The 14,636-nt window shown below is 52.1% G+C and overlaps 1 protein-coding gene and 1 non-coding gene across 2 annotated transcripts; both read right to left on the reverse strand.

Moving 5' to 3' along the window:
* Positions 1-3,222: 3,222 nt before the first annotated feature.
* Positions 3,223-5,640, reverse strand: CD93 (CD93 molecule). The gene is made up of 2 exons (XM_038745715.1): positions 4,010-5,640; positions 3,223-3,850 (listed from the first exon to the last, which is right to left on the reverse strand). The coding sequence occupies exons 1-2, from the start codon at positions 5,357-5,359 to the stop codon at positions 3,272-3,274; spliced, it is 1,929 nt and encodes a 642-aa protein (XP_038601643.1). The 5' UTR covers positions 5,360-5,640; the 3' UTR covers positions 3,223-3,271.
* Positions 5,641-13,798: 8,158 nt separating this feature from the next.
* On the reverse strand, positions 13,799-13,935 carry LOC119938587. Its single transcript, XR_005454463.1, has one exon. It is a non-coding gene; the product is annotated as a small nucleolar RNA SNORA7 (small nucleolar RNA).
* Between the last annotated feature and the right edge of the window lie 701 nt (positions 13,936-14,636).

Consider the following 14,636-nt stretch of genomic DNA (forward strand, 5'->3'; position numbering starts at 1 on the left):
GATAGAAACCAAATCCACAGAGCTCTCTGGAGATGTTGGGATCCTGCTATACACTCTGGATAAGCTCTAATCTACATGGCCTAGTGGATAAAAGCACGGGCCTGGGAGTCAGAAGGTCGTGGGTTCTAATCCTGGCTCCTCCACTTGTCTGCTGCGTGACCTTTGGTAAGTCACTTCACTTCTCTGTGCCACAGTTTCCTCATCTGTAAAATGGAGATTGAGACTGGGGAGCCCCATGTGGGACAGGGACTGTGTCCAACCCAATTTGCTTCTATCCACCCTAGCACTTAGTACAGTGCTTGGCACACAGTAAGCACTTAACAAATACCACCTTTATTATTATTCTGGCCTGGCTCAGTCAGTCTCAGTCCCTTATAGTCAGCTGTGTAAACTCAGTTACTTCCCTTGGACCAGGGTCACAGGAGACAGCCTAGTAAGTCTTCGCTCTCTCCATATTACCATTTCAAGTTATCGACATGCTTTGAGTTTTAAGCATTAAGAAGGGTGTAGCTCACTCAAAAACACTAGGCCTTGGGTTTCAGCATCTGGGGATTATGTAATAGTAATATAATTGTGGCATTTGTTGAGCACTTCCTATGTGCCAGGCACTGTTCTAAGTGCTGGAGTGGATGCAGACAAATTGGGTTGGATACAGTCCCTGTCCCACATGGGGTTCACACTCTTAATCTCTGTTTTAGAGATGAGGTCACTGAGGCACAGAGAAGTGAAGTAACTTGCCCAAGTTCACACAGCAGACATGTGGCGGAGCCAGGATTAGAACCCAGGTCCTTCTGACTCCCAGGACCGTGCTCTTATCCACTAGACCAATCAATCAATCAATCAATCAATCGTATTTATTGAGCGCTTACTATGTGCAGAGCACTGTACTAAGCGCTTGGGAAGTACAAATTGGCATCACATAGAGACAGTCCCTACCGAACAGTGGGCTCACAGTCTAAAAGGGGGAGACAGAGAACAGAACCAAACATACCAACAAAATAAAATAAGTAGGATAGAAATGTACAAGTAAAATAAATAAATAAATAAATAAATAAATAGAGTAATAAATATGTACAACCATATATACATATATACAGGTGCTGTGGGGAAGGGAAGGAGGTAAGACGGGGGGATGGAGAGGGGGACGAGGGGGAGAGGAAAGAAGGGGCTCAGTCTGGGAAGGCCTCCTGGAGGAGGTGAGCTCTCAGCAGGGCCTTGAAGGGAGGAAGAGAGCTAGCTTGGCGGATGGGCAGAGGGAGGGCATTCCAGGCCCGGGGGATGACGTGGGCCGGGGGTCGATGGCGGGACCATGTAGGTAAGAGCCTATCCAGAGTGTATACCAGGATCCCAACATCTCCAGAGAGCTCTGTGGATTTGGTTTCTATTGGTGCTCAAAGAGTCAAAAGTCCAGATATGTTGCCCCCATAGACTGCTGAACTAATGAGCTCCCAGAGTCTAAAGGAAGCCAAGGGGTGGGGGCAGGGGGAGAGGATGGGGAAGAAGGCAGGTGGGGAGAAACCATTCCTCCAGAAAAGCAATTTACTCTGCTTCTTCTCTCTCCCCTTGTTATATGCTTTTTGTGGGAATCTGTGTTGGGGATGCAAGGAGGGTCCTGGGTGATCTTGCCTCAGGGAGCACTTGTATTCTCATAACTCAGTGACCTCATAACCATGGGGGGGGGGGGTGGGTGTTAAAGGAAGGGGGATGAGGAGAGAGAGAGCTGGCCCTATGGCCATTTTGCGTATAAGGAACATTTCTTCAGTTTCAGGGAGTCCACAGCAGAAAACTGTATTGTCCCTATTGTTTTCCTTATCCTTCAGCCAAACATGCTCCTTGGCTGCTCCCCCTGCCTGTAGTTTATTTTGTTGTCTGTCTCCCCCAGTAGCCTGTAAGCTCCTAGAGGGCAGAGATCAGGGCTATCAACTCTACTGTAATAATAATTATGGTACTTTTTAAGCGCTTACTATGTGCAAAGCACTATTCTAAGTGCTGGGGTTGATACAAATTAATCAGATTGGACACAGTCCCTGGATTAGAACCCAGGTCCTTCTGACACCCAAGTCCATGCTCTATCCACTAAGCCATGTTGCTTCTTGACACTCTCAAGCACTTAGTGAAATACTCAGCCACATAAAGTGCTCAATAAGTACCACTCAATAAAAAACCATCAATAAATCAAGCGAAATAACAGTCAACTTCCATCTTTAAATTGGCCAGAATCCCAGCTGGGTTAGAGTGGGGTTAGAAGGACAATGTGGAGACTAGGCTGAGCTGGGATTCTGACTTGAATTTTGGCTTTAGCTCTCCACCACAGTCCGGTCAACTAGCACCTTTTGATATCCCGCCTCAGCACTGACCGGGGCAGGCCAGACACTCCACTCAAAGAGTAACTTGTTGTCATCGGTGAAACAGTTTGAACGATTCAGGGTTCAGCATAGAAAAATAAAACAAGACCAACTCTGAGGTTTCTTTTGTTTTTTAAATAATACATGGAATTTATTGTTTTGATCTAGCTGGCAGCCCGCCTTTGCATCTACAGATTACTAAGAAAAATGAAGTAATTGAAAAAGGAATTCTAATAACATCTGACATGTAACATGCCAGATCTGTGCTCTCATTTTTATCCCTCCCTCCCCCCTCAAATGCCCTGGGTTCCTAGATGCCCATGGGAAACGTGATTCAAATCCTGAGTGTGATTTGACCGTGAAAGACGATGAGAATCATAAGGCCCAAGATGATGGTCACCCCTGCACTCTGGAAATCTAGATTCCAGGTCTGCGAGGGATGCTTCTGAGAGCAGATTCCTCTTAAAACCCAGCAGGTGCAGACCTGGTGTCGAAGACAGGGAAATGAACTGATGAGGAACTACACACGTCTTGGGCTGAAGGCCCGCTTCTGTTTCTGGACTGTCTGCCTGCTATCGCTCCTTCATCGGTCCACCCCATGGGACTGGCTGTGACCAAAGATGGCCCGGGCCCCGGGGCCAGTCCAAGGTGATCACCTGTGTCCACCTCCAGTCTAGTGGCAAGTCTGCCACCCACAGTTGGTGTTCCAACCGGGCAACCAACCGAGGCAGACACGTGGAATGAAGCGATGATTTCTGGCAGTGTCCAAGAAGGCACCGCCTCCGGGCTCCCGTAGGTGCTGCTGAGTTTCCCAATGCCGTTCCCATCGGCAGTCCACGGAACCGTCTCTCCATGCCCACCCCACCCCCGCCCCTCACCCCCTGCCCAAGCATCCCTGCCTCCTCCTCCAGGAGGGCCTCCTGGCTTTACCTGTACTCATTCTCTACAGCCCTGCCCTCGGCCCTCTCAGGAACCCAGGAGTAGTTGTCGGTGGTGCTGGGCGGGGTCTTGACCTCTGCCCTCTTGGCTTTCCTCCTGCGGGAGAACAGCACCCCCAGGGCAATGGCCAGCAGCAGCAGGATGACTGCCACGACCCCCAGGATGCAGAAGAGGAGCAGCCTCGAGCTATCGCCCTGCTCCCCAAGGGCGTCCGTGCCAGCCCCGCTGTCCGCAGTCCCTAAGGGGGTGTTCCCGGCCGGATGGTAGGGGCTGGGGGAGGCCGGGGTCCCTGGGGCCCCTGAGACCCCCCTACGGCTGGTGGTGGTACGGGGCCCGGGGGCTCGGCTGATGGGCGGGTGGGGCTGGTGGGGGGGTCTTCCCCAAGTGGGTGGCACGTGGGGGGCTCTGCCAACCCCGGAGGAGGGCGGTGAGGGGGCGAAGGAGGGGAAGGGGGAAAGAAAAGGCGAGGGGGAAGCAGAAGGGGAGAGGTAAGGGGCCTTTCCTATGGAACCCTTTGTGACCCCCTTCTCCTCCAGCACCACCAGCTCTTCCTTGTCCTCCTCCTCCTTCACCACCACCTCCTCCTCCTCTTCCACCACCACCTTCCTCTCCTCTTCTTCCACCACCACCTTCTCCTCCTCTTCCTCCTTCACCACCACCTTCTCCTCCTCTTCCTCCCTTACCACCACCTCCTCCTTCTCCTCCACCCATCCCACCTCCTCCTCTTCTTCCTCCTCCTCCACCTCTTCCTCCTCCTCTCCCGGCCGCCCCTCGTGCCCCCGGTCGGTGCCATCGGCGAGGCAGGCGGCGCCGTCGGGGCCCAGGTGCCAGCCGGGCCTGCAGCCACAGCGATAGGAGCCGGGCAGGTTGAAGCAGAGTTGCGGGCAGGGGCGGCCCAGCCGGCACTCGTCAAGGTCCACGCAGTCGGCTCCGCTCTGGCCGGCGGGCGCGAAGCCCGGGCGGCAGGAGCAGGCGAAGGAGCCGTCGGTGTTGGCGCAGAGCTGGGTGCAGGGTGCGGCGCCGGGCCCCCGGGCGCACTCGTCCACGTCGACGCAGCCGCGGCCGTCGGGGCCGGGCTCCAGGCCCGCGGGGCAGCGGCACTCGTGGCCCCGGGGGCCGGGCACGCAGCGGGCGCGGCCGGGGCACTGCCCGCCGCACGGGTCCCGCGGGGCGCAGCTGACCAGGTCGTCTTGGAGCCGGTAGCCCGGACGGCAGCCGCAGCGGAACGAGCCGTCGCCGCCCTCCAGGCACTCCTGCTCGCAGCCGCCCCGGTTGTAGGAGCAGCCGAGCCGGGCCGAGGCGCACAGCGGGCCGGCGCGGTGCCAGCCGAACACTCCCGCGCCCCGGGCCTGGCACACCGCGTAGCTGGGCGGCCCGGCCGGCTCCTCGCCGCACTGCACCCGGGCCTCGGAGCCGAAGGGCACGGCGTCCAGGGCGGACCCGCCGGGGCCGAAGGGGGTGGTGTAGACCACGAGGCCGGGCCCCGCCAGCGCCAGCGGCGGGCACATGCCCTGGAAGCTGAAGCGGCACAGGTAGCCCTCCAGCCGGCTGCCGGGCTTGGCGGCGCTCCCGCAGGGGACGTCCGCCCACTGGGACGGGCCGTCCCGTCCGGGCTCCAGGAGCAGGGCCACGCAGCGCTGGGCCACGCAGGAGCTCTTGGGCTCCTTGTACCAGTCGGCGAAGTCCGGGCCGCCCCCCTCCGGGCCGCCCACCCAGCTGAAGCCCCGCAGCGGGCCGTCGGTGGCCCCGCAGGAGCCCTTGGCGCGCCGCAGCCCGATCCAGAACTTGGTCCGGCCGGGCTGGGGCGTCCCGGCGCCCAGCAGCCGGGTCAGGGCGGCCTGCAGCCTCAGCTGCTCGTCCCGGCTGCGCACCGATGCCAGGTTGCCCCCGTTGTGGCTGCAGCGCCGCTGGGCCTCGTCGGCGTCCACCCGACCCAGGTGGGCAGTGTAGCAGGCGGTGCCCGCGCACACCACGGCTGCCTCGTCCGCCCCGGCCCCGGACAGCAGGGCCAGCAGGGCCAGCGCGGCCAGCGCGCCCCGCGGTGCCAGTCCTGGGGAGGGAAGGGCGGCCCCCATCCCCGCGGCGGGCGGGTGGTCGTCGGGCACCCCGGGGAGGGCAGTCCCGGCTCAGGCCCCGCCGGTCGGGGCGGACCACGGAGGCGTCGGGCCGTCCCGGAGACGCGGTGCCCGTCCGGTTCCGAGCGGGGTGCGGGGGGTGATGGCTCTGCCTCCCGCTGCCGCCCCTCGCTGCCTGGCCCTGGCCCTGCCCCCGGACCCCAGGCGCTCGCTTGCGCGCATCCTGTGCTTGTTGTGGCGGTTCTTATTCCTCACCGGAGACCGGCGCTTCCTGAGCAGGACGCCTCATCCCAGCTTTGTTGTTCGCACCCCCGGCTGGGAAAACCCGCCCCGGGTGGCCCCTGCCCCCTTTATCTGCCCGGGGAGGGGCGGGGAGGGCCGGGTGGCCGCGGGGACCCGAGGAGGGCAGCCCCAAGCGCCGGGACGCAGGTCTGCGAGCCGCCCCCAAATCCCCGGCCTCCCACCCCTATCCCACGGGAGGGGACCTCCGACCCCTCGGCCCCAGGCAGCCAGAGAAAGCGCGTCGAGGGCCCCCGACGCCTGGGGTCTGTCCGAGTCCTCCTTGCAGAACCTGGCTTCGAAGTCCTCCCCCCACCCCCCGATGCCGCTGCTTCTGGCCAGCTGGCGGCCCGACTGGCTGCGGAGGCCCGCTCCTGCCCCGTCGCCCCCGGGGACCGAAAATAGCTGGACGGGGCCCGAAATAGGACGGGGCCGTGGGAACGTCCGAGGGCCCGGCACCAGGCCGAGCTGCCCCGGGAGGCCGGACTCGGGCGGGGCGAGGCCCCTCGGGCCCTCCGGGACGGTCCAGAAAAACGCCCCGGGCCCTCAGAGTTAATAATAATAATAATAATATCGATGTTGGGATTTGTTAAGCGCTTACTATACGCCAATCACCGTTCCAAGCGCTGGGGTAGAGACAAGGTCATCAGGTTGTCCCACGTGGGGCTCACACTTTTAATCCCCATTTTACAGATGAGGGAACTGATGCACAGAGAAGATAAGTGACTTGCCCAAAGTCACACAGCTGACAAGCAGCAGAGGCGGGATAAGAACCCATGACCTCTGACTCCCAATTCTGTGCTCTTTCCACTGAGCCACGCTGTTTCACACTACAGAGTTTCTTCTGTCCTCCAGGTGGGCACCAAAGGATGACTTTTCAGCCCATCTCTCCGGGGGAGGTCGGGGGTCTGATTCGGGGAGCTTTCATCTTTCCACTGTGGTTGATTTCAGGGTGCAATATAACGACCCCAAACCTGTACTACCAGTTCAGAACAGCTCACCATCATCACCATCATCATCACCTGTCAGTTCATTTTAGGCAGGGAACGCGACTGCTAATTCCATAGTATTGTACTCCCCCAAGTGCTTAGTACAGTGGTCTGCATAAAATAGTAAGCGCTCAATAAGTACAGTTGATTGTGATTGATTCATTCACTCATTCAATCATATTTATTGAGCACTTACTGTGTGCAGAGCACTGTATTAAGCGCTTGGAAAGTACAATAAGGCAACAGATGGAGACAATCCCTACCCAACAATGGGATCACAGTCTAGAAGGGGGAGACAGACAACAAAACAGCATTTATGGAGCTTTTTACTGTGGGCTGTGTAGTCTACTGAGCACCTACTGAGTGCAGAGACCTGTACTGAATGCCTACTGTGTGCAGAGCACTATACTGAGCACCTGCTGTGTCCAAAACACTGTACTGAGCACCTAATGTGTTTAGAGCACTCCACTGTGGGCATTCTGTGTGTAGAATACTATACTGAATTCCTACTGTGTGCAGAGCACACAGCACTCAGCCCAGTGCTAGACATACAGCAGTGCTCAGTTAAGCAGGTGCTCAATAAAGCAGGTGCTCAGTAAAGTGCTCTGTATGCAGTATGAATTCAGGGCAGAGTTCTACACACAAAACACCCTCAGAATAGTGCTCTGCAGAGCACAGAGAACCCACAACATTCAGCCCATTGCTCTACACCTAACAGATGTTCAACTCGTGGGCAGGGCATGCATCTATTGTTATCTTGTACTCTCCCAAGCATGTAGTACAGTGCTCTGCACACGGTAAGTGCTCAATACATATGGTTGATTGACTAACGGACTGACTGTTCTCCACACAGTAAGAATTCAGTGCAGTGCTCTACACACAGAGAGGCCACTGGGCAGTGATCTGCAGAGCACACAAAGTACCCAACATTCATCCCAGTGCTCTGCACATAACAGGGGCTCAGCTCGTGGGCACGGAATGTGTTTGTTTATTGTTGTCTCGTAGTCTGTCTCACCTCTACATCACCAGGATCTGCCCTTCCTTCTCCATCCAAACTGCTACCTTGCTGGTTCAATCTCTCATCCTATCCTGACTGGATTACTGCATCAGCCTCCTCTCTGATCTCCCATCCTCCCGTCTCTCCCCGCTTCAGTCTATACTTCACTCTGCTGCCTGGATTATCTTTCTTAAGAAACGCTCTGAGCACGTCACTCCCCTCCTCAAAAATCTCCAGTGTCTGCCTGTCAACCTTCGAATCAAGGAAAAACTCCTCACTCTCGGCTTCAAGGCTCTCCATTCCCTCGCCCCCTCCTACCTCACCTCCCTTCTCTCCTTCTACAGCCCAGCCTGCACCCTCGGCTCCTCTGCTGCTAACCTCCTCACTGAGCCTGTCCCGCCGTCGACCCCCGGCCCATGTCCTTCCCCTGGCCTGTAATGCCCTCATTCCACGTATCCACCAAGCTAGCGCTTGTCCTCCCTTCAAAGCCCTACTGTGAGCTCACCTCCTCCAGGAGGCCTTCCCAGATTGAGTCCCCTTTTTTCTATCCTCTTCCCCATCCCCGCCTCTACCCTACCTCCTTCCCCTCCCCACAGCACTTGTATATATTTGTACAGATTTATTACTCTATTTTACTTGTACATATTTACTATTCTATTTATTTTATTAATGATGTGCATATAGCTATAATTATATTTGTTCTGATGATTTTGACACCTGTCTACATGTCTTGTTTTGTTTTCTGTCTCCCCCTTCTAGACTGTGAGTCCGATGTTGGGTAGGGACCGTCTCTATATATTGCCAACTTGTACTTCTCAAGTCCTTAGTACAGTGCTCTGCACTCAGTAAGCGCTCAATAAATACGATTGAATGAATGAACTCTAGCACATAGTACAGTGCTCTGCTCACAGTAAGCGCTCAATAAATACGATTGACTGACTGCTCTGCACACAGTAAGAATTCAGGTCGATGCTCTACACATAGAAAGACCCCAGGAAAGTGATCTGCAAAGCACACAGAACACGAAGCATCCAGCCCAGATCTCTCTACTCCTCAAAAATCACTAATGACCCCTTCCAATTTTCAGTCATCTAAAATCACACCTTCCACAGTAAGCTATCCTCAATGAATTCCCAGCACCCCTAGTCCCATTATTCCAACAACCTTCCCTAAGAGTTATGTGTTTATTTATATATGTTTATTTGGGTGCCTATCTCTGACTTGTAAGCTCCTGGGAGGGCAACGTTTGTGTCTACTCCACTGTACTCTCTCAAGCACTTAATACAGTGTTCTGCTCTGAACGAACACTCAATATATTGATTGATTGACACCCATTTTCAGGACAAGTGGATACATGCATATTCAATTATCTCTACTGACATAAAAAATTTTCAACTCCGTATCTGTTGCTTGTTTATACTACTGCCCCCACTGCTTGCATTTATTTTTTATGTCAATATCCCCCATCAGATTGTAAATACCTTTCATTCATTCAATCGTATTCATTGAGTGCTTACTGTGTGCAAAGCATAGTACTAAGCTCTTGTAGAGTACAATTTGGCAACAAATAGAGAAAATCCCTACCCAACAACGGGCTCACAGTCTAGTCACAGTCACTTGTGGTCAAGGAGTGTGTCTTGCACTTTTGTTATAGATTTCCATTTGCTTAAAGGTTGTCAAATGCTGCTAACTTGTTTCTGATTGATGGTGATTTAATGGACATATTTTCTCCAGAATGTCCTATCTTCATCTGCAGTCATTCTTGTATGTATATCTGTAGAGTTTTCTTGGTTAAAAAAAAAGAGAAGTGGTTTACCATCACCTTCTTCCGCATTTGCTTTGTACAGCATTCAATAAACTACTCCTGCTATGACTACAGAGCACTGTATTGGGTACCTACTGCATACAGAGCACTTGAAACTCGGGAGTATACAATAAAAGAAGACACAACCTCTGCCCCCGAGGGTTGAGAGAGGATTCATTCGTTCATTCAATCGTATTTATTGAGCCCTTACTGTGTGCAGAGCACTGCACTAAGCGCTTGGAAAGTACAATTCAGAAATAGAGATAATCCCTACCAAACAATGGGCTCACAGTCTAGAAGGGGGAAACAGACAACAAAACAAAACAAGGAGACAGGCATCAAGGATGACATTGAAAACATATAATAGGAAAGAGCATGGAACTGAGAGTCAAGAGATCTCCTGGATTCCACTCCCAGCCCCACCACTTGCCTGCTGTATGACCTTGGGTAAACTACTTAGTGTCTTTTAGACTGTGAGCCCACTGTTGGGTAGGGACTGTCTCTATGTGATGCCAATTTGTACTTCCCAAGCGCTTAGTACAGTGCTCTGCACATAGTAAGCGCTCAATAAATACGATTGATTGATTGATTGATTGATTGTCTCCATGCCTCAGTTTCCACATTTGTAAAATGGGGATAAAATAGCTGATCTACCTAATACTTTGACTGAGAGGCCCGTGTGGGACAGGGACTATGTCTATCCTGATTATCTTGTATCTACTACAGCACTTAGTTCAGTGCCAGCCACATAGTAAGCCCTAAACAGATTATGATCACTATTATCCTGTGGGAAGGGGCCAAACTCAACGGGGTCACCCCATCTCCTGTGCCTCCCTTCCATGCTTTCCAGCTGCCCAACCCCAGGGGGGAGGACAGGCCATCTGAGGAAACTGCACTTGAGCTCAATTCGGATGGCCCCGAATTACCAGCCCCAAAAGTGGTTATTTTCCTCCTAGCTGGGAGGGCTCCAAGGCAGGAGGAGGAGGAAGAGGAGGAGGAGGTGGTTTTGGGAATGGGGGAAGTGAAATTCATTCAATCATAGTTATAGAGCACTTACTGTGTGCAGAGCACTGGTCTAGTTGGGAGAATAAAACACAGCAATAAACAGACTCATTCCCTAAGCTCCCAGGACTGCAGGGGGTGGGGAGAGCTGGGAGGAAGGGCAGCAATAATGCGTTTGCTCAGTAGGATTTGGCCAGTTTTTGCAAAATGCTTCATATCATCTAGCCAAAAATCACTGAAAGTTCCTGGAGCGAGGCTGACCCCCAGGGCTTTATTTAGAGCAGACAGTGTCACTCTCTCCAAGGGCTGGGTGGCAGGAAGCCAGAGTGCCTGGGTTTGGGGGGGGGGGGGGTGGCAGCAAAGACCCCAATGGATGCTGGTTGGCTGGTTATGGATGAGTCTCCACAGAGGAGGCCTGAGCACTGCCCCAAGCACTGCAGCCCAGCCCAAAGAGCAGTTGGCTGTTGAGTTCAGTGGTCACTGCTATCCACCATCATAAATTATATAGTATAAACTACTTATTTATTCATTTGCATATATGAATATCTCTAGACTGCAAGCTCGTCTCTAGACTGTAAGCTCATTTTGGGCAGGGAATGTGTCTGTTATTATTTGGTAGTTTCTCAAGCACTTAGTAGAGTGCTTTGCACCCAGCAAGTGCTGAATAAATATGATTGATTGAGTGAATGAATGAATGTCTTCCTCTCTAAACTGCAAACTCATAATGGGCAGGGAACACTTCTGCTAACTCTGTTGTATTGTACTCTCCCAAGCACTTAGTACAGTGTTCTGTACATAGAAAATGCTCACCAAATACCACTGATTGACTGATTGCACTGAACACTCTCAAGTTCCTGGAAACAATGGGAATGATCCCTGGTTGGGAGGGAGTCTGTTTTGGTTTCAAAGAGAGAACTGGAAACTCTCCATTATCCTTTGATGTGCAATGTTTTAGGGGCTCCATCCCCCAAAGTGTGTGTTATCCAGAAGCCCACTGGACAGTGTAGGGTGTGCATTGAGGAGCAGCATGGCTTAGTCGAAAGCTCTGTAACTTACCAGCTGTGTGACTTTGGGCAAGTCACTTAACTTCTCTGTGCCTCAGTTACCTCCTCTGTAAAATGGGGATGAAGACTGTGAGCCCCACTTGGGACAAACTGATTACCCTGTATCTACCCCAGTGCTTAGAGCAGTGCTTAGCACATAGTAAGCGCATAACAAATACCGTCATTATTATTACCTAGTGTGACTTTCAGAGTGCTCACTGTCCAGCCTCCATACACTAGTGCATGCTTGTCTCCCCTTTAGACTGTAAGCTCACTCTGAGCAGGGAATGTGTGTTTATTGTTGTATTCTCCCAAGTGCACAGTTCAATGTTCTGCACACAGTAAGCACTCAGTAAATACAACTGACTGACTGACTTGACTGCTTTAGCTAGGGTGAGCACTGCCCAAATGAGGGGAGCTGGAACGGGCTTCTCCCTTGCCACCTACCAATTGTCCATTTGCATACTTTTTGCATTCTATTTGTTCTGACCACGACACCTGTTCACATGTTTTGTTGTCTGTCTCCCCCTTCTAGACTGTGAGCCTGTTGTTGGGTAAGGACCATCTCTATATGTTTCCAACTTATACTCCCCAAGTACTTAGTACAGTGCTGTGCACACAGTAAGCGCTCAATAAATACGATTGAATGAATGAATGAATACTTATTAGTTCCTCCTCCATCCACGGAGAACAAATGGAGGGGAAGGTAGGTATTCACCACAGCTCAGTGGACCATGTTCAGGCTCGAGGTTTGGGGATATGTAGCTCCCTGTCCAAAACCCAGGGCAGAAAGGGCAGTTAATGACCCACTACACGGATAAGTGTTCAATCTCTGCTGGCGCCATGGTCAGTGGCTTGCCCTCACCTTAACCCTCGCCTGAGTCCTTGTCTTAAGCCCCATCCTATCTAAACCCAGGGCCCAGGGCCAATCAGCTAGCTTGGTCTGTCTTGAGAGCTGGGCCATAGTTCAGCCTCTAAATCTGCTACCTTAGAAGCCTGAGCTTGGAGAGATGGGCTTTCTGGGCTCTTTTAGTCTTGCATCTGCTGGTTCACCCCAACTCCAGCCGAGAAGACCTGAGTGCACATGAGATGAATTTTAGGTCCAGAGTCAATGGCTTAACCAGTGGTCATGGTTGAGGCCCTCTGATAATGATAGAGAGTGGGACATCACCTCCAGCAGAGCAATCCATCCACAGAGAGATAAGCAACAAAGAGCATCTTTATCTGTGGAATTTCTTTTTGGACATTTAATCTTCAGTCTGAGTCTTAGTGCCTCCAGTTGAAGCTCCTAAATCCTATTTTCATCGCTGACATGGAAGTCATTATCTGGAACCTTTTTGGCACAGGCAGTGTTTCCAGTGATTCATATGATCCGATGCCAAGATAATCTTCCTATATTTGGACATATTCCCTTATGGACAGAAAAAGAGGCTGGAATGCCTTTGCAGTGCCCAGACACAGCTCTGCAGGAAAGTAAGGGCAATTGATGAAACACTCGAAGCAGTGGTTCAACAGAAATGGACAGACCAACCCTTCATGGGGCAATCCCAGGGTACGGAGCCCTAGAAAGCCCTGTCACCAGATGGGAAATGGTGAAAAATACCATTCCAAGTTAGCACATGAGGTAGGGCAGAGCTGGGATCCAGTAAACAACTGTGAGGCAGTAGGAGGAAATTTATACGATCTGCTTCAAGACGACATTGTAATGCTGGCAGCTAGAACAATATACAGTAACTCACAGAGGGCCCCACCTGCATAAACAATCATTACAATAGCCGGAGCTGAAGAATAGGAGGAACTGGAGTCCCTGGAGGAGGAGTGGGGAGGGGGCTGAGAGGAGGCAGCCGAGAACAGGAGCCCCAATCTAAATGGGGCCCACTAGCACGGAGCTCCAAGGACAAGGCCAGGGGGATGGTCTCCCAGCCTCCGGCAGGGTTCTGAGGTAGCTGGAAGCTGGGGAGGGGCTGCAGAAGAGTAGTTTTTGGTCAGTCAGTGGTATTTACTAAGCATTGCCTGAGGTGAGAAACTGTTTGGAACAGGGATTTGTCTCCAATCTGCATAAACTGCTTGTCATAGTCACTGGCACATAGTGAGCATCTGTCTTGTCTTATGCTGTAGAGTTATCTCCGACCCATAGTGACACCATGGACACATCTCTCCCAGAACACTCCGCCTCCATCTGCAATCATTCTAGTAGTGTATCCATAGAGTTCTCGTGGTAAAAACACCTAAGCGGTTCACCATTGCATCCTTCCGCATAGTAAACTTGAGTTTCTACCATCAACTGTCTCCCATGCTGCTGCTGCCCAGCACAGATGAGTTTTGACTTGTAGCAGATTGCCTTCCACTCGTTAGCCACTGGCCAAGCTATGAATGGTATGGTGTGCCTCTGCTTGACTCTCCCTCCCATAATCGAGACTGGTAGAGTACTGGAAACTCTCCAGGTGCAACCCTGAGAGGGGAGTGAGCACTTAGCAAGTACCAGAAAAAAATCATGATGATTTATTATTATTATGGTATTTGTTGAACAATTATTATGCTTATGTACCACATATGGTAGTGGAGTAAATACAAGATAATCAGGTTGGACACAGTCTCTGTCCCTGATGGGGCTTCATGACTAAGTAGGAGGGAGTAGGAATGAATCCTCATTTTACAGTCAGTCAATCAATCATATTTGAGTTCTTCCTGGGTGCAGAGCACTGCACTAAGCACTTGGGAGAGTACAATATAACAGACACGCAATATAACAGTATAACACATACATATACAGATAAGGTAACTGAGGCACAGAGGAGTTAAGTGACTTGTCCAAGGTCAAACAGCAGGCAAGTGGCAGATTAGAACCCAGGTCCTCTGACTCCCAGACCCCTGCTCTTTCCACTAGACCATGCTGCTTTTCTATTATTACTATTGTTATAATTATTACAATAATTATTATTATCATTATTATTATTATGGCTAGTAACTCCTTTCCTCAGCCATCTTCAGCCATCTCCTCAGGACTGCTCTGAACACTGGACTCTTCTCTCTTCTCACCCCACAGACAATTCAGCTAGAGCCCTGGGGCACTCCCCTAGTCATGGGCATTTTCATACTGAATGGCCCAAGGACTATTCAACCATCTCCTCTGGGTATTACTGGATTATGCTGTTATTGCTGT

Source organism: Tachyglossus aculeatus, chromosome 1, assembly GCF_015852505.1.
Source record: "Tachyglossus aculeatus isolate mTacAcu1 chromosome 1, mTacAcu1.pri, whole genome shotgun sequence".
NCBI classification, from domain to species: Eukaryota; Metazoa; Chordata; class Mammalia; order Monotremata; family Tachyglossidae; genus Tachyglossus; species Tachyglossus aculeatus.